The sequence below is a fragment of the Pristiophorus japonicus genome, chromosome 1, assembly GCF_044704955.1.
Source record: "Pristiophorus japonicus isolate sPriJap1 chromosome 1, sPriJap1.hap1, whole genome shotgun sequence".
NCBI lineage: Eukaryota > Metazoa > Chordata > Chondrichthyes > Pristiophoridae > Pristiophorus > Pristiophorus japonicus.
In genome coordinates this window covers 105,886,408-105,905,743 of record NC_091977.1, presented here as the reverse complement: position 1 = coordinate 105,905,743, position 19,336 = coordinate 105,886,408, and the positions used below count along the sequence as shown (strand labels likewise).

At 42.5% G+C, this 19,336-nt stretch overlaps 1 protein-coding gene across 2 annotated transcripts in view; it reads left to right on the top strand.

Annotated features, from left to right (window-relative positions):
* Positions 1–19,336, top strand: part of naa35 (N-alpha-acetyltransferase 35, NatC auxiliary subunit) — a 136,443-nt gene that overhangs the window by 99,087 nt on the left and 18,020 nt on the right. Inside the window, exons 17-21 of one of the 2 annotated variants that reach the window (XM_070882118.1) lie at positions 462–640; positions 2,209–2,345; positions 2,632–2,699; positions 7,701–7,841; positions 17,685–17,807. In XM_070882118.1, the coding sequence (XP_070738219.1) occupies positions 462–640; positions 2,209–2,345; positions 2,632–2,699; positions 7,701–7,841; positions 17,685–17,807 (648 nt within the window). The remainder of the gene's footprint in view (positions 1–461; positions 641–2,208; positions 2,346–2,631; positions 2,700–7,700; positions 7,842–17,684; positions 17,808–19,336) is intronic. The other variant, XM_070882124.1, reaches the window with a different exon arrangement.

The window sequence follows — 19,336 nt, the reverse complement described above, 5'->3', positions numbered from 1 at the left end:
TTGTCTCACCGGTCACCTTAGAACTCATTTTAGTGTGGAAGCAAATCATCCTCGACTCCGGGGGACTGCCGAAGAAGAATTAGAGCCTGTAGTGCAGAGTCTTTAGATGGCACTAGTTAACCAAACAGGAGATAGTATTCTTTTGAATGATATGATTGTGAAACAATCTTCTCACAGAGAAACATTGAGAATGTAGAAACCTGAGAGGGAAAGGCAACAGATGTAGAGAGGGGAAAAATGCTTTTAATAAAATAGTAACTTATTCTTTCAAGTAACCATTGACGAGATTGTAAAATTAAGGTTTGATGATTGCAGGTTTTTTTGGGGAGTCAACTGATAGATTTGAATTGGCTCAAGCCATAATGTGAATATAGTATTTCAAATGCCAGTGTATGTAAGGGAAAAAAATTCAGCAAAAGTGCTGAATTGTCACATGACTTATTGTGACTTCCTGCTTGCAGGCTGAGAAGGTGGATGCAGCACTCCATAGCATGTTATTGAAGCAGGAACCACAGAGGCAACATCTAGCATGCTTAGGCACTTGGATCCTCTACCATAACCTTCGGATCATGATCCAGTACCTGTTGAGTGGCTTTGAATTGGAACTTTACAGCATGCATGAGTACTACTATGTCTACTGGTATGAAAACTTAACTGCAATAACTTAACTCAAATTGTACTGCTGTAGCTGGCTTTGTGCATTTACTTTTGGAAGTGACATGATCTGAACTTTAGATAAAAGTTGCTAATAACTACAATTTAAATGTTGAACAGTTATGTGTTTGTCACCCTGCTAAGTTATGAACAATTTAGAGTACTAAAAATTTTGGAACACATAATTGAAAGAAGTGTCAATTTTGCTCCATTAGTCTTGTAACTGGGTGTAGCAATTTTTTTTATTTAAAGTAAATTGTACTATATTTTAATAGAATTGCTATTGCAATCTCTGGACTATATGATTCTGAAACAATCTCCTCACATGCAACTATTGAGAAGGTAGAAAGTGGAGTGGAAGGGAAAACATCTAAAACAAAAGGGGGAAAGAAAAACAAAAGAAAAGATATCTTGTCTTTTCAAATCACCGTGGCCTATATCACAGGATTTTAAGGTTTAATGATTGGATTTTTAATTTGTTTTGAGGGAATGGGCTAATATATGTTTGGAAACTAATTTAATCCCAATTCCAATGATTAGACAGGATGGAGTTGGTAATGTAACATATGTCAATAATTGGTTTTGATTTTAAACCTATGGAATATTCAAAATTGTGATGCTCATTGCAAATTCCTCTACAATCATGCATGTGCAAGATCCAACGTAATTCACTCTTCCTGAATTCACTCTTCACTCAGCCTGACCCGCTGAGATTTTCAGCATTTTCTGTTTTTATTATAATTCATTCTTCATTTTTTATGTGAAAATAAACCAGTTCAGCACAGTTTATTTTGAACATATGTCTGGGTTTTATAATTTAGAGACTAGTCTACTGACCGAAGCTTGGAATATGTCATAATTCTCTTAAGTATCTAGTCATAAACTTTTATATTAAGGAAAATTAATGATCCCATTTAGAAAATAAATTCCCCACAATTTCATCACATAATTACATAGGATATACGGCACAGAAACAGGCCATTCGGCCCAACTAGTCCATGCCCGTGTTTATGTTCCCCTCGAGCCTCCTCCCGTCTTTCCTCATCTAAACCTATCAGCATAACCTTCTGTTCCCTTCTCCCTCACATGCTTGCCTAGCCAATCTATACAATTGGTTTCAACCACTCCCTGTGGTAGCGAGTTCCACATTCTCGCCAACCTTTTCCGATCCACAGTGACCTTGCGCAGGTGAACAAAAATTAAAATTGGAATATAACTCTCAGTTTTAGGCATAGCCCACTCCAGTACTCTGTAGTTGTCATTTCATAATATGCTCTTTTCTCATTTTCTCATCTTGTTTGAGTGGACCAAGCCATGATTGATTATACAAATCTGAAAGGCATACAATGTTAGTTTAAAAATCAAAACGACTTCAGCTCATTTAGTACAATTTATATTTCTAACGCAATACTCTCAACTTTTCCCTGACGAGCATATTCTGTGAAAATTACTTGTCTGTTTCCATAGTTCCTTCTGAGTATCTAAAAGGTGCTCCCATTGTGCATCTATGTGTCCTGTAAATAAAGAAACATTTTGGTGTATACTGCTCTGCAGGTACCTTTCAGAATTCCTGTACGCTTGGCTGATATCAACACTGAGCCGTGCTGACTCCTCTCAAATGGCAGAGGAGCGGATTCTGGAGGAACAACAGAAAGGTCGCAGCAGCAAAAAGACAAAAAAGAAAAAGAAAGGTAGAGATTTGTGTTGTCTAAAATTAATTCTGTGATTGTGTCTCACAATTGGGAACAGTACCACAGTGGGTTAATGCGATGAAAAGCTAGTCCTGAACAGTGGTATCCTATCTCTCAGTTTGGGAAATAAGAAAGCAGAAACCAATGCCCATTTCATGATGTAATTTTTGAAGGCATTTGCAGAAAACTTGTTAAAATGGACTCTGAGGTCTCAACAATTAATTCAGTTTTAAGACTTTTTAAGTGTTGCAGAATTGAATAACATCTTTCTTTGTCTTAAATACAGTTCGACCTCTCAGCAAAGAGATCACTTTGAGCCAGGCTTATCATAATATGTGTGCTGGAATGTATAAGGTGAGGATGGTTTTACTTTTCAAAATGTTGGTAAACTGCAGACGCTATGAGAGGGAGAGCAGAGAAGCTGTGAGCTTTACAATGCAGCAGAGCAAGAAGGATATCTCAAGCAGAGATTGGAAAGGAGAGGGAGGATAAGGACCATGCAGCCACAAAGAGAGGAAACTATTGCTCTCCCCCCTCTTTCCCATCCCCCCCCCCAAAAAAAAACACGACAATCAAAGATGCACTTATGACTTAGAACATAAGAACATAAGAAATAGGAGCAGGAGTAGGCCATACGGCCCCTCGAGCCTGCTCCGCCATTTAATACGATCATGGCTGATCCGATCATGGACTCAGGTCCACCTCCCTGCCCGCTCCCCATAACCTCTTATTCCCATATCGGTTAAGAAACTGTCTATCTCTGTCTTAAATCTACTCAATAATCCAGCTTCCACAGCTGTCTGAGGCAGCAAATTCCACAGATTCACAACCCTCTGAGAAGAAATTTCTCCTCATCTCAGTTCTAAATGGGCGGCCCCTTATTCTAAGATTATGCCTAGTTCTAGTCTCCCCTATCAGTGGAAACATCCTCTCTGCATCCACCTTGTCAAACCCCCTCCCTAATCTTATACGTTTTGATAAGATCACCTCTCATTCTTCTGAATTCCAATGAGTAGAGGCCCAACTTACTCAACCTTTCCTTATAAGTCAATCCCCTCATCTCCATAATCAACCTAGTGAACCTTCTCTGAACTGGCTCCAAAGCAAGTATATCCTTTCTTAAATATGGAAACCAAAACTGTACGCAGTATTCCAAGGTGTGGCCTCACCAATACCCTGTATAACTGTAGCAAGACTTCCTTGCTTTTATACTCCATCCCCTTTGCAATAAAGGTCAAGATTCCATTGGCCTTCCTGATCACTTGCTGTACCTGCATACTATCCTTTTGTGTTTCATGCACAGGTACCCCCCAGGTCCTGCTGTACTGCAGCACTTTGCAATTTTTCTCCATTTAAATAATAACTTGTTCTTTGATTTTTTTTCTGCCAAATTGCATAACCTCACATTTTCCAACATTATAATCCATTTGCTAAATTTTTGTTCACTCACTTAGCCTATCTATGTCCTTTTGCAGATTTTTTGTGTCCTCCTCACACATTGCTTTTTCTCCCATCTTTGTATCGTCAGCAAACTTGGCTACGTTACACTCAGTCCCTTCTTCCAAATCATTAATATAGATTATAAATAGTTGGGGTCCCAGCACTGATCCCTGCGGCATCCCACTAGTTACTGATTGCCAACCAGAGAATGAATCATTTATCCCGACTCTGTTTTCTGTTAGTTAGCCAATCCTCTATCCATGCTAATATATTACCCCCAACCCCGTGAACTTTTATCTTGTACAGTAACCTTTTATGTGGCACCTTTCAAATGCCTTCTGGAAGTCCAAATACACCACATCCATTGGTTCCCCTTTATCCACTCTGTTCGTTACATCCTCAAAGAATTCCAGCAAATTTGTAAAACATGACTTCCCTTTCATAAATCCATGTTGACTCTGCCTGACTGAATTATGTTTTTCCAAATGTCCTGCTACTGCTTCTTTAATAATGGACTCCAACATTTTCCCAATCACAGATGTTAGGCTAACTGGTCTATAGTTTCCTGCTTTTTGTCTGCCTCCTTTTTTAAATAGGGGCGTTACATTTGCGGTTTTCCAATCTGCCGGGACCTCCCCAGAATCCAGGGAATGTTGGTAAATTACAACCAATGCATCCACTATCCCTGCCGCTACTTCCCTTAAGACCCTAGGATGCAAGCCATCGGGTCCAGGGGATTTATCCACCTTTAGTCCCATTACCTTACTGAGTACCACCTCCTTAGTGATTATGATTGTGTTAAGTTCCTCCCCCCACCTATAGCTCCTTGACTATCCACTGTTGGGATATTGTTAGTGTCCTCTACCGTAAAGACTGAGAAAAATATTTGTTCAGAGTTTCTGCCATCTCCATGTTCCCCATTACTAATTACCCGGTCTCGTCCTCTAAGGGACCAACATTTACTTTAGCCACTCTTTTCCTTTTTATATACCTATAGAAACTCTTGCTATCTGTTTTTATATTTTGTAGTAGTTTACTTTCATAGTCTATCTTCCCTATCTTAATCATTTTTTTAGTCATTCGTTGCTGGCTTTTAAAAGCTTCCCAATCTTATGTCCTCCCACTAGTTTTGGCCACTTTGTATGCCCTTGTTTTTAATTGGATATCGTCCTTTATTTCTTTAGTTAGCCACGGATGGCTATCTTTTCTTTTACACCCTTTCCTCCTCACTGGAATATATTTTTCTTGAGAGTTGTGAAATATCTCCTTAAATGTACGCCACTGTTCATCAACCGTCCTACACTTTAACCTATTTTCCCAGTCCACTTTAGCCAACTCTGCCCTCATACCTCTGTAGTCTCCTTTATTTAAGCTTAGTGCGCTGGTTTGAGATCCAACTTTCTCACCCTCCATCTGAATTTGAAATTCAACCATGCTATGACCACTTGTTCCCAGGCCTCTGGCATTGAAGCTGTTGGACCAGATGCTGGAATGTGAACAACAGCACAGAGTCAACATTTAGCTCTTCCCTGTGAAGAAGTACGTGACCTCTGCTTGCCACTGTCTCACTGGAAAGTAGCTGACATGTTATCAGTGTGTGCAGACTACAGGTGCAAACCCACATTTCACCACCATATGGCAGCGAGGATGACTGCTCCAATGTACTGCAAAAGAGCACCTCAAAGAATATTTCTGGATATATTTCTGTTTTCTTTTGCCCTGCTAGCTAGATAGGTTTATTGCAGCACCAAGACGGTGCTAAATTTGAACATTAGGAAGCTTTTGATGGAAGGCCTCTGGGCTTTGACTGGATATTTTTTCACCAGAACTGTTGAAGGGAATTACTAACCACATCTGTGTAATCTGAGCATGTGCTCTTTGCACAATGTCCCAGCATGCATCGGTTGGATTCTATGTGGCATTTCCAAGTAAAAGCTTTATTCCTTCTGTGACATTATTTCTGTGCTTCATTGTGTTTGAAAATAACTTGAAAACCACTTGGAGAATTTACCAATACTAAGTTCAGGTAATATTTCACATTTAAATTATTACCAATGCATGATTTTACTTAGGAGGACATCAAACAACTATAGAACGAACAGTTATGCCACTGTTGGAGAAACATGGAAACATAATCATGTAATTGTGAAATATGTATTGTTTTCCTTGTTTATTATCCTAGAGAGGTTATGATGGGCGAGCAGGTTTTGGTGATGGATAAGATATGGGCAGCAGGGTTTTGGATAAACTGGTTTACAGAGGATGGGAGACTAGCCAGGAGAGCATTGGAATAGTCAAGTCTGCTGTTGACAAATGTATGGATGAAAGTTTCAGCAACAGATGGGTAGAGGTAGGGACATAGGCAGGCAATGCTACAGAGGTGGAAGTAGACTGTCTTTGTGATTGGAAAGATACTGTATCAGATCAGGGTTAAATAGGACACTGCGATTGTAAACAGTCCGGTTCAGCCTGAGGGTGACTGGAATCAGTGACATGAGTATGGAGTTTGTGGCAGGGGATGAAGACAATGGTTTAGGTCTTTGCAATGTTTAATTAGAGTAAATTGCATCTCATTCATGACAGACAAGCAGTCTGACAACACCGAGGCATTGGAGCTGTTGAGGGAGGTGATTGAGAGGTAGAGCTGGGTGTCATCAGCGTACCTGTGGAAGCTGAACCCATAATTGCAAATAATATTGGCAAAGGGTAGCATGTAGATGAAGAAGGGGCTAAGGATAGATCCTTGATGAACTCCAGAGATAATGGTGCGGGGCAAAAACGGGTACAACAAACAATTAGGAAGACAAATGGCATGTTGGCCTTTATTGCAAGGGGGTTGGAGTACAAGAGTAAGGAAGTCTTGCTACAATTGCACAGGGCTTTGGTGAGACCACACCTGGAGTACTCTGCACTGTTTTGATTTCCTTATCTGAGAGGATGTACATGCCTTAGAGGTGGTCCAACAAAGGTTTACTAGATTAATCCCTGGGATGAGAGGGTTATCCTATGAGGAGCGATTGAGTAGATTGGGCCTATACTCTCTGGAGTTTAGAAGAAAGAGAGGTGAACTCATTGAAACATATAAGATTCTGAGGGTAGTTGCTGTGAGAGGTTGTTTACCCTGGCGGGAGAGTCTAAAACTAAGGGCATGGTTTCAGGATTTCAGGCCGGCCATTTAAGACTGAGATGAGGAGGAATTTCTTCACTGGGGGTTGTGAATCTTTGGAATTCTCTACCCCAAAGAGCTGTGGATGCTAAGTTATTAAGTATATTCAAGGCTGAGATAGAAATAGATTTTTGGACTCTAAGGGAATCAAGGAGTATGGGGATCGGACGGAAAAGTGGAGATGACATAGAAGATCAGCCATGATCTTATTGAATGGCAGAGCAGGCTCGAAGGGCCATATGCCCTACTCCTGCTCCTAATTCTCATCTTCTCATGAAGAGAAGCCGTTGCTGGAGATCCTCTGGCTGAAAATGGATCGGTAAGAGTGTAAATAAGTTAGGGCAGCCCCATCAAGCTGGACAATGGAGGAGAAAAGTGAGATAAGAATGAAATATAGGTGCAGAGGTAAAGGAACAAATAATGATAATCATGGCCGTTCATTGAAAATTTTCATGCTAAAATGTACAGAATCGATCTGCAAAGCACTTGTAAAAATCCCAGAATACTATAGAATAAAACAGAATCTGACTTATTCAGTCATTATAAGTCAATGGTCCTGATAATGTACTCTGCGTTCTAAATCAGTGTATCCTCCTATTCACTGAGCAACTCCATGGGAGATCTGCTTATTACATTTAATACAAAAGAGTATAAAAAGATGGTTATGTCCATTCACGAGTTCAAAGATTACTTTCTATCAAATTATGATTACTTAAAAGTATAATTTTCCCCTTTGACGTGTGGTGCAGACTATGATAGCCTTTGATATGGATGGAAAAGTGAGAAAGCCAAAATTCGAACTGGATAGTGAACAGGTTCGATATGAGCATAGATTTGCTCCGTTCAACAGTGTTCTTACTCCACCACCAGTGCACTACCTACAGTTTAAGGTGAGTAGCAAGAGATGTTGGAGCGCTTTCTTGCTAAAGTATTATATAACTAGCCAATTGATTGTTGCGATAATGCGATGTGAGCAAAATGTTCTTATTTGATCATCACAATTAACGAAAAAAGAAAGTCTTGCATTTATATATCGCCTTTCACAACCACCGGGGCATCAATTTAACATCTCATCCGAAAGACAGCACCTCCAACAGCGCAGAGTCTTAAAAGAAGTGGCTGCAGAGATAGTGGATGCATGGTTGAAATGTAACGCCCCTATTTAAGAAAGGAGGGAGACAGAAAGCAGGAAACTATAGACCAGTTAGCCTAACATCTGTTATTGAGAAAATGCTGGAGTCCATTATTAAGGAAGTAATAAAGTCGCCCTAGATTTTTATGCTCAAGTCTCTGGAGTGGGATTTGAACCCTCAACCTTCTGACTCAGGTGAAGGAGCTACCAACTGAGCCACAGCTGAGTTGCAAAACACTAATAACACAAAACATATTGGGCCGAAATTGATGGTCCTACTGCCGGCAAAACTCGGTGGTTTCCCCGTTTTTTCGGCGCTTTTCTCTCTCTGGGAAATTGGTGAGGCCCTCACGCTGGTGGTTTGGAAGGACCGCTGGAGAGCGTCTGTGCAACGCAAAAAAAAGTCCTCCCGCCCGAGATTCATCTGAGTGGTCCTCTGCTCCTGCAGGAGAAATGACCGCCACATGGAAGCAGGTCTTACTTGGACGGTAGGTATGAAGACCTGCAAGAAAAGGTAAGTGAGATTTTATTCTTTACTTCTTTTGCAGCAATTTTGTGTTAAAGGGCCCTCTGAAGATTTTATGATTTTTTTTATTTTTTGAACATTTTTTTTGTGCGTTTTCCCCCCTCCCTGGGCCCAACTCTAGCCTCGGCATAACTTTCTCCAGGATTGCATTTTCCGCCCAGAATCCCACCGACCACCCAGAATCGGCATGTAACGCCTATTTTTGCCGCTGGGCGCTTTTTTTCTTATTTTTTGACCAAAATGGGCAGAACTTGCCTTTGATCAATTTCGGCCCCATTGGGTTTCTCTGTAATTTAGCCTATAAACAAATTTGTCTGTTAAATGTTCTACACTGTTTTTCTTTTTCCCGCTCTTCCTTTCACCCACCTCAATAGTTATTTTTTTGGTCCTCACATCATTCACAACTCTGAGATGGAAATATCTACATGTGATAATTGCAATTAGGAGTGCACCAGTGTGCTCTGCCATCAGCTCACTTCTGTTCTTTATTATCCTTCATTATTGGGAGTGGGGTAAGAATAGAGGGAGAATTGAGATATTTTATGGAATCTGATTGGCAAAATTGATTAAATAAATTCTGTCTTATTTGTGAGTGCTTTACCTGAGAAGTGCAAACTATTTTTGGGGCGTCTTAGCACAGAGCTGTACTATTAAATTTTTTCTTTCCCCAGACGGTTACTTGAAATTTTGTTTAAATGCTTTAAGTCGGCAGTCCTGGACTGCGAGAGCAGTTTGCAAACATAATAGTTTTTCGATCAAATTCCAACAAGGAAAATTTTTTAAAAAACAAGTATTTCCCTAACTAAGTCATCAGATTCAACATGGTAAGAGTCATGTACTTCGGTACATATTTATCACTGAACTATCTTAAGAAGAATTTGTTTCCACCCATTTCAGGCTGTCATCTTGGCCTCTGTGGCACCAAATGTTCTTTATAACACTTATGATAAGAACATAAGAAGTAGGAGCAGGAGTAGGCCATAAGGCCCCTCGAGCCTGCTCCGCCATTCAATAAGATCATGGCTGATCTGATCATGGACTCAGCTCCACTTCCCTGCCACTCCCCATAACCCCTTATCCCCTTATCGTTTAAGAAACTGTCTATTTCTGTCTTAAATTTATTTAATGTCCCAGCTTCCACAGCTTTCTGAGGCAGCGAAATCCACAGATTCACAACACACTGAGAGAAGAAATTTCTCCTCATCTCAGTTCTAAATGGGCAGCCCCATAGTCTAAGATTATGCCCTCTAGTTCTAGTTTCCCCCACCAGTGGAAACATCCTCTCTGCATCCACCTTGTCAAACCCCTCATAATCTTATACGTTTCTGTAAGATCACCTCTCGTTCTTCTGAATTCCAATGAGGAGAGGCCCAACCTACTCAACCTTTCCTCATGTCAATCCCCTCATCCTCGGGATCAACCTAGTGAACCTTCTCTGAACTGCCTCCACAGCAAATTTATCCTTTCGTAAATATGGAAACCAAAACTGCACACAGTATTCCAGGTGTGGCCTCACCAATACCCTGTACAGCTGTATCAAGACTTCCCTGCTTTTATACTCCATCCCCTTTGCAATAAAGGCCAAGATTCCATTGGCCTTCCCGATCACTTGCTGTACCTGCATACTATCCTTTTGTGTTTCATCCACAAGCACCCCCAGGTCCTGCTGTGCTGCAGCACTTTGCAATCTTTCTCCATTTAAATAATAACATAGACACATAGAAAATAGGTGCAGGAGCAGGTCATTCGGCCCTTCGAGCCTGCACCGCCATTCAGTTTGATCATGGCTGATCAGTCAACCTTAGTACCCCACCCCACCTCAGACTTTTCTCCATACCCCCTGATCCCTTTAGCCGTAAGGGCCACATCTAACTCCCTTTTGAATATGTTCAACGAACTGGACTCAACAACTTTCTGTGGCAGAGAATTCCACAGGTTCACAATTCTCTGGGTGGAAAAGTTTCTCCTCATCTCGGTCCTAAATGGCTTACCCCTTATCCTTAGACTGTGTCCCCTGGTTCTGGACTTCCCCAACATCGGGAACATTCTTCCTGCATCTATCCTGTCCAGTCCCGTCAGAATTTTATACGTTTCTGTGAGATCAACCCTTATTCTTCTAATTCCAGTGAGTATAAGCTGAGTCGATGCAGTCTTTCCTCATATGTCAGTCCTGCCATCCCGGGAATCAGTTTGGTGAATCTTCGCTGCACTCCCTCAATAGCAAGCACATCTTCCTCAGATTAGGAGACCAAAACTGCACATAATACTCGAGGTGTGGTCTCACCAAGGCCCTGTACAATTGCAACAAGACCTCCCTGCTCCTATACTCAAATCCTCTCGCTATAAAGGCCAGCATGCTATTTGCTTTCTTTACCGCCTGCTGTACCTGCATGCCTACTTTCAATGACTGATGTACCATGACACCCAGGTCTCGTTGCACCTCCCCTTTTACTAACCTGTCACCATTCAGCTAATAATCTGTCTTCTTGTTTTTGCCACCAAAGTGGATAACCTCACATTTATCCACATTATACTGCATCTGCCATGCATTGGCCCACTCACCTAACCTGTCTAAGTCCCCCTGCAGCCTCTTAGCATCCTCCTCGCAGCTCGCACTGCCACGCAGTTTAGTGTCATCTGCAAACTTGGAGATATTACATTCAATTCCTTCGTCTAAATCATTAATGTATATTGTAAATAGCTGGGGTCCCAGCACTGAACTCTGCGGCACCCCACTAGTCACTGCCTGCCATTCTGAAAAGGACCCGTTTATTCCCACTCTTTGCTTCCTGTCTGCCAACCAGTTCTCTATCCACGTCAATAAATTACCCCTAATACCATGTGCCTTAATGTTGCACACTAATCCCTTGTGTGGGACCTTGTCAAAAGCCTTTTGAAAGTCCAAATACACCACATCTATTGGTTCTCCCTTATCCACTCTACTAGTTACATTCTTAAAAAACTCTGGAAGATTTGTCAAGTATGATGTTCCTTTCATAAATCCATGCTGACTTGGACTGATCCTGTCACTGCTTTCCAAATGTGCTGCTATTACATCTTTAATAATTAACTCCAGCATTTTCCCCACCACCGATGTCAGGCTAACCGGTTTATAATTCCGTGTTTTCTCTCTCCCTTTTTTAAGAAGTGGGGTTACATTAGCTACCCTCCAATCCATAGGAACTGATCCAGAGTCCATGGAATGTTGGAAAATGACCACCAATGCATCTACTATTTCTAGGGCCACTTCCTTAAGTACTCTGGGATGCAGACTATCTGGCCCTGGGGATTTATCGGCCTTCAGTCCCTTCAATTTCCCTAACACCATTTCCTGACTAATAAGGATTTCCCTCAGTTCTCCCTTCTCGCTCGACCCTCGGTCCCCTAGTATTTTCAGGAGGTTATTTGTGTTTTCCTTCGTGAAGACAGAACCAAAGTATTTGTTCAATTGGTCTGCTACTTCCTTGTTCCCCATTATGAATTCACCTGATTCTGACTGCAAGGCATTACATTAGTCTTCACTAATCTTTTTCTCTTCATATATCTATAGAAGCTTTTGCAGTCAGTTTTTATGTTGCCTGCAAGCTTACTCTCATACTCTATTTTCCCCCTCCTAATTAAACCTTAGTCCTCTTCTGCTGAATTCTAAATTTCTCCCAGTCCTCAGGTTTTCTGCTTTTTCTGGCCAATTTATATGCCTCTTCCTTGGATTTAACACATTCCCTAATTTCCCTTGTTCGCAACGGCTGAGCCTTTTTTATTTTTACGCCAGACAGGGATGTACAATTGTTGTAGTTCATCCATGTGATCTTTAAATGTCTGCCATTGCCAATCCACCATCAACCCTTTAAGTATCATTCGCCATTCTATCCTAGCCAATTCACGTCTCAGACCGTCGAAGTTTCCTTTTTTTAAGTTCAGGACCCTAGTCTCTGAATTAACTGTGTCACTCTCCATCTTAATGAAGAATTCTATCATATTATGGTCACTCTTCCCCAAGGGGCCTCGCACAACCAGATTGCTAATTAATCCTCTCTCGTTACACAAGACCCAGTCTAGGATGGCCTGCTCTCTAGTTGGTTCCTCGACATATTGATCTAGAAAACCATCCCTTATACACTCCAGGAAATCTTCCTCCATAGTATTGCTACCAGTTTGGTTAGCCCAATCAATATGTAGATTAAAGTCACCCATGATAACTGCTGTACCCTTATTGCACGTGTCCCTAATTTCCTGTTTGATGCTGTCCCCAACCTCCCTACTACTGTTTGGTGATCTGTACACAACTCCCACTAACATTTTCTGCCCCTCGGTGTTTCACAGCTCTACCCATATAAATTCCACATCATCCACGCTATTGCGTTAATCTTATCTTTAACCAGTAACGCTCCCCATCTCTTTTTCCTTCCTGTCTATCCTTCCTGAATATTAAATACCCCTGGATGTTGAGTTCCCAGCCTTGGTTACCCTGGAGCCATGTCTCCATAATCCCAATTACATCATATCCGTTAAGCTATCTGCGCAGTTAATTCATCCACCTTATTACGAATGCTCCTCGCATTGAGACTCAGAGCCTTCAGGCTTGGTTTTTTAACACTCTTTGTCCTTTTAGAATTATGTTGTAATGTGGCCCTTTTTGATTTTTCCCCTTGATTTCTCTGCTCTCCACTCTTGTTTTTCTCCTTCCTACCTTTTGTTTCTGCCCCCTTTTTACTTCTCTCTGCCTCCCTGCATTGATTCCCATCCCCCTGCCATTTTAGTTTAAACCCTCCTCAACAGTACTAGCAAACACTCGGCCTCAGACATCGGTTCCGGGCCTGCTCAGGTGCAGACCGTCCGGTTTGTACTGGTCCCACATCCCCCAGAACCGGTTCCAATGTCCCAGGAATTTGAATCCCTCCCCCTTGCACCATTCCTCAAGCCATTCATCTGAGCTATCCTGCGATTCCTGATGACTAGCACGTGGCACTGGTAGCAATCCTGAGATTACTACTTTTGAGGTCCTACTTTTTAATTTAACTCCTAGCTCCCTAAATTCAGCTTGTAGGACCTCATCCCGTTTTTTACCTATATCGTTGGTACCTATATGCACCACGACAGCTGGCTGTTCATCCTCCCCCTCCAGAATGCGCTGCAGCCGCTCCGAGACATCCTTGACCCTTGCACCAGGGAGACAACATACCATCCTGGAGTCTCGTTTGCGGCCGCAGAAACGCCTATCTATTCCCGTTACAATAGAATCCCCTATCACTATAGCTCTCCCGCTCTTTTTCCTGCCCGCCTGTGCAGCAGAGCCACCCATGGTCCACGGACTTGGCTGCTGCTACCTTCCCCTGATGAGCCGCCTCCCTCAACAGTATCCAAAACGGTGTATCTGTTTTGGAGGGAGGTGACAGCAGGGGACCCCTGCACTACCTGCCTTCCCCTGCTCTTCCTGATGGTTACCATTCCCTATCTGGCTGTGCAACCTTTACCTGCGGTGTGACCAACACACTAAACATGCTATTCACGACATCCTAAGCTTCGCGGATACTCCAGAGTGAATCCATCCGCAGCTCCAGTGCTACAATGCGGTCTGTCAGGGGCTGCAGCTGAGTACACTTGCTGCACATGTAGTAGTCAGGGACACTAGTAGTGTCCCTGATTTCCCATATAGCACAGGAGGAGCATGACATGGGTCTGGGCTCTCCTGCCATGACTTAACCCTTAGATTAACTTAATTTGTAACAATGCCAAAGGTTTCTTACTGCTAAGAAAAATAAAAGATCAAATACTCACCAACCAGCCAATCATTTACCGCTTGTCTGTGGCGTCCCACTTCAATTTCTTCTTTCTTCTTTGTTAACCATCTGCCCCTGCCCCTGTCCCTGCACCAGCTAGCCTCCTCCGACTCTCGGACCTTTATTGGCCGCTCGACTGCCCGAATTCCCGCTCCTGTGGCTGCCTTCTCTGACTCTCGGGCCTTTATAGGCCGCTCAGCTGCCAGAGCTCCCGCTCCTGTGGCCGCCTCTCCGACTCTCGGGCCTTTATAGACCGCTCGACTGCCCGAACTCCCGCTCCTGTGGCCGCCTCCTCCGACTTTCGGGCCTTTATAGGCCGCTCAGCTGCCCGAACTCCCGTTCCTTCCTTTGATTTTTTTTCTGCCAAATTGCATGACCTCATATTTTCCAACATTATACTCCATCTGCCAAATTCTTGCCCACTTACTTAGCCTGTCTATGTCCTCCTGTAGCCTCTTTATGTCTTCCTCACACATTACCCTTCCTCCCATCTTTGTATCGTCAGCAAACTTGGCTACGTTACACTCAGTCCCCTCTTCCAAGTCGTTAATATAGATCCCAGCACTGATCCCTGCTGCACCCCACTCGTTACTGATTGCCAACCAGAGAATGAACCATTTATCCCGACTCTCTTTTCTGTTTGTCAGCCAATCTTCTATCCATGCTAATATATTACCCCCCAACCCTGTGATCTTTTATCTTGTGCAGTAACCTTTTGTGTGGTACCTTGTCATATGCCTTCTGGAAGTCCTTTTTTGAATGGGGCATTACATTTGCAGTTTTCCAATCTGCTGGGTCCTCCCCAGAATCCAGGGAATTTTAGTAAATTACAACCAATGCATCCACAATCCCTGCTGCTACTTCTCTTAAGACCCTACGATGCAAGCCATCAGGCCCAGGGGATTTATCTGCCTTTAGTCCCGTTATCTTACTGAGCACCACCTCCTTAGTGATTGAGAATGTGTTGAGTTCCTCCCCCCCATAGCCCCTTGACTATCCACTGTTGGAATATTGTTAGTGTCCTCTACCATAAAGGCTGATACAAAATACTTGTTTAGAGTTTCTGCCATCTCCATGTTCTCCATTACTAATTCCCCGGTCTTGTTCTCTAAGGGACCAACATTAGACTATAATACAATAGCTGGTTTAAAGAAAAAATAGCTGGGTATCAAACTAGTTTGGCGGATGGTGGGGTGAGGGTGTGTGTGGCGAAGCAGTTAAGAGGGGGTGAGACATTTGATAAGAGGCCAATCGGAGATGAAGCAGCAGCAGAAAGATGTTTGAGGGTTCAAGAGATAAACAAGGAGAGTAAGGGGTGGGGAGTGAGGGGTAGAAAGGAGATTGGGAGTTAGATGACAGATAAAGATGGTGGAAAAGATGGGAGGTGAAGGTGAGTGTGTGGATTTTTGATGGCAAAGTTAGTCAACAGGAGGAAGGGGAGGAGACTAAGTAGAGAATGAAACTGTGAAAATAAGTGGCCGCCCATTTAAAACTGAGATGAGGAATTTCTTCTCAGAGGGTTGTAAATCTGTGGAATTCTTTGGCCCAGAGAGCTGTGGAGGCTGGGACATTGAATATATTTAAGGCGGAGATAGACAGATTTTTGAGCGATAAGGAAATAAGGGGCTATGGGGAGCGGGCAGGGAAGTGGAACTAAGTCCATGATCAGATCAGCTATGATCTTATTAAATGGTGGAGCAGGCTCGAGGGGTCAGATGGCCTACTCCTGTTCCTATTCCTTGTGTTCTTGTGGTTAAAAAGCAGGGACTGGAGGAGAGATAATAGCAGTAAATGGGTGCAGTGGAAGCAGGAGTGAATGCACAAAAGAGGCAAGGGTGAGCGTCAGTAGGGTGGCAACAGCAGTGGGGAAGAGAACAAAGTGGTGTTTGGAACATGTAGGGGAGGAGATAGGGTGTCCTATGCAGAGCAGAGTGACACCACCTTCAAGTGGTTTTCTACTATTGTACTATGGCTCTATAGTGTTTCCTATGTTACCATAGCAACTACACTTTAAAAGTACTTCTTCATTGGCTTTCAAGCGCTTTAGGACATCCTGAGGCTGTTAAGGGCGCTATATAAATGCAAGTTCTTCCTTTCCTTTTTAGTGCTATTACCCACCAATCCAAAGCTAGCCTGCATCCCTTGGAAGATCCCTCTCCCGCCCTACTTGTAGCTCTCACCAGATCTTATCCCCCACCCTCCGCTTGTACTTCCCACTACCTAGCATCCGCACATTCCATCCGCAACAGAAAAAAAGCGAAGTTAAAAAAATAGAGGATATGGAAAGAACTAAAAGATATAGGAAGATTAAAACAACGGGACACAGATAAGAGCAGAATACAAAAGAGATGGACAACCAGAAGAGAAAACCGAGAGAGAGAACTAGCAACATACAGATATTTGAGACTTAACTGGAGCAATGCCCACTTATTGAAAAATAAATCATCTATTATATCTATTAATATTCTAAAATAGTACCGCTCCCCCACTTCAAATCTTCTCCACCAAAACCTCAAATTCTTGCCTTACTAGCCTACCCTACACCCTCACTTCTTCCTCACCCTACCTTCCAACTTAAATAAAAACAGAAAATGCTTGAAATACTCAGTAAGTCAGGCAACATCTGAGGAGAGAGAAGTAGAGTTAAAGTTTGAAGTTGTTGACCTTTAATCAGAACTACCTTCCAACATAACTGTGAGCAACATCACAACAGCCACTAGTAATATATTGAAAATCAAGTGTGCATTTAATGTAACCATCACATTTAGTTCCTTTCTCCTTATAGCCACTACATTTAAGCATTTCTTCAGTCTCACTGAGCAATGTCACAGGAGATTTTCCACTTTTATTTAAAAAGTAATGTTTTACAGTTGGATGTATTGAAGAGAAATTTGCCTCCATGCATGAATTTCCAAATTGATCACTGAGGTAAAATGTTTACTACCAGCAATTTTAGTTCAAAGCAAGCTTTTTGAAAAATCCTGCATCAAAGTCACATTTCAGAAAATCAGAAATTCAAATGTTAGAAACTTGACATAAAAACAAAAAAATGCTGGAAATGCACAGCAGGCTTATCCACATCTGCAAAGAGAAAAGATTAGTTAAAATTTTGGTTGGATATACCTTGTCAAAAGTTATGAAGGGTTTGCCTAAATGTTAACCTGTCGTTTCTCTTTTCAGAGGTTGATGGACCTACATTTGATATTTTCTGTTTTTATTAATGTTACCAATTGCAAAGGTTGAATTTCTCAACAGTCTTCATTTTGAAGTATTTTTAAATGTTGTTGTCAAATAGGAAATGTCTGACCTCAACAAGTACACTCCCCCTCCTCAATCTTCCGACCTTTACACAGCTGCCAGTAAGCACTTCCAGCAGGCTAAGATGATACTGGAAAACATCCCGAATCCAGACAATGAGGTACTGTACACTGCACTGTAGAATGTATTAACAATGTGAAGTTTCTGTCTTGATTTATTTTTTATTCATTCCTGAGATATGGGCATCGTTGACAAGGCCAGCATTTATTGCCCATCTCTAATTGCCCTTGAGAAGGTGGTGGTGAGCCGCCGCCTTAAACCGCTTCAGTCTGTGCGGTGAAAGTACTCCCATAGTGCTATTAGGGAGGGAGTTCCAGGATTATAAACCAGCAACGATGACGGAACAGCGCTATATTTCCAAGTCCGGATGGTGTGTGACTTGGAGGGGAACTTGGATGTAATGGTGTTCCCATGCGCCTGCTGCCTTTGTTCTTCTAAGTGGTAGAGGTTGCGGGTTTAGGAGGTGCTATCGAAGAAGCTTTGGTGAGCTACTGCCCTGCATTTTGTAGATGGTACACACTGCAGTCACGGTGCGCCGGTGGTGGAGGGAGTGAATATTTAAGGCGGTGGATGGGGTGCCAGTCAAACGGGCTGCTTTGTCCTGGATGGTGTCGAGCTTCTTGAGTGTTGTTGGAGCTAAACTCACCCAGTCAAGTGGAGAGTATTCCATCACTCCTGACTTGTGCCTTGTAGATGATGGAAAGTCTTTGGGGAGTTAGGAGGTGAGACACTTGCCACAGAATACCCAGCTTCTGACCTGCTCTTGTCACTGTATTTATGTGGCTGGTCCAGTTACGTTTCTGGTCAATGGGGGATTCAGCAATGGTAATGCTGATGAATGTCAAGGGGCCATGGTTAGACTCTCGCTTGTTGGAGATAGTCATTGCCTGGCACTTGTGTGGTGCAAATGTTACTTGCCACTTTCAGCGCAAGACTGAATGTCGTCCAGGTCTTGCTGCATGCGGGCATGGACTGCTTCATTATCTGAGGAGTTACGAATGGAACTGAACACTGTGCAATCATCAGCGAACATCCCACTTCTGACCATAGGATGGAGGAAAGGTCATTGAAGCAGCTGAAGATGTTTGGGCCTAGGACACTGCCCTGAGGAACTCCTGCAGCATGGCCTGGGGCTGAGATGATTGACTTCCAACAACCACAACCATTTTCCTTTGTGCTAGGTATGACTCAAGACAGTGGAGAATTTTCCCCCTGATCCCCATTGACTTCAATTTTACTAGGGATCATTGATGCCATATCATCCTGGCATAACCCAAACTATTAATCGTTGAGCAGGTTATTGGTAAGTGCCACTTGATAGCACTGTCGACAGCACCTTCCATCGCTTTGCTGATGCTTTGAGATAACTGATAATGGCATTTTAGCTTTTTGTGTGTGTTGGGTTTATAGAACCCTAAATGTACGTCCCATTGTTTCTGTCCGAGTGGCTTACTTTGCTTACATCTGTGTTTCAGTGAGCATATAGAATATTATAAACAGAGGCCAAATGTTGCTGTATTTGTCTTGTAGAGTGCATTATACAATATACTAATGCACAATATTCCTAATGCCTTTTTTATTGGGTTGTGCATGTTACTTATTGTTTTTTCTAGCCTGTATTTGACTTTT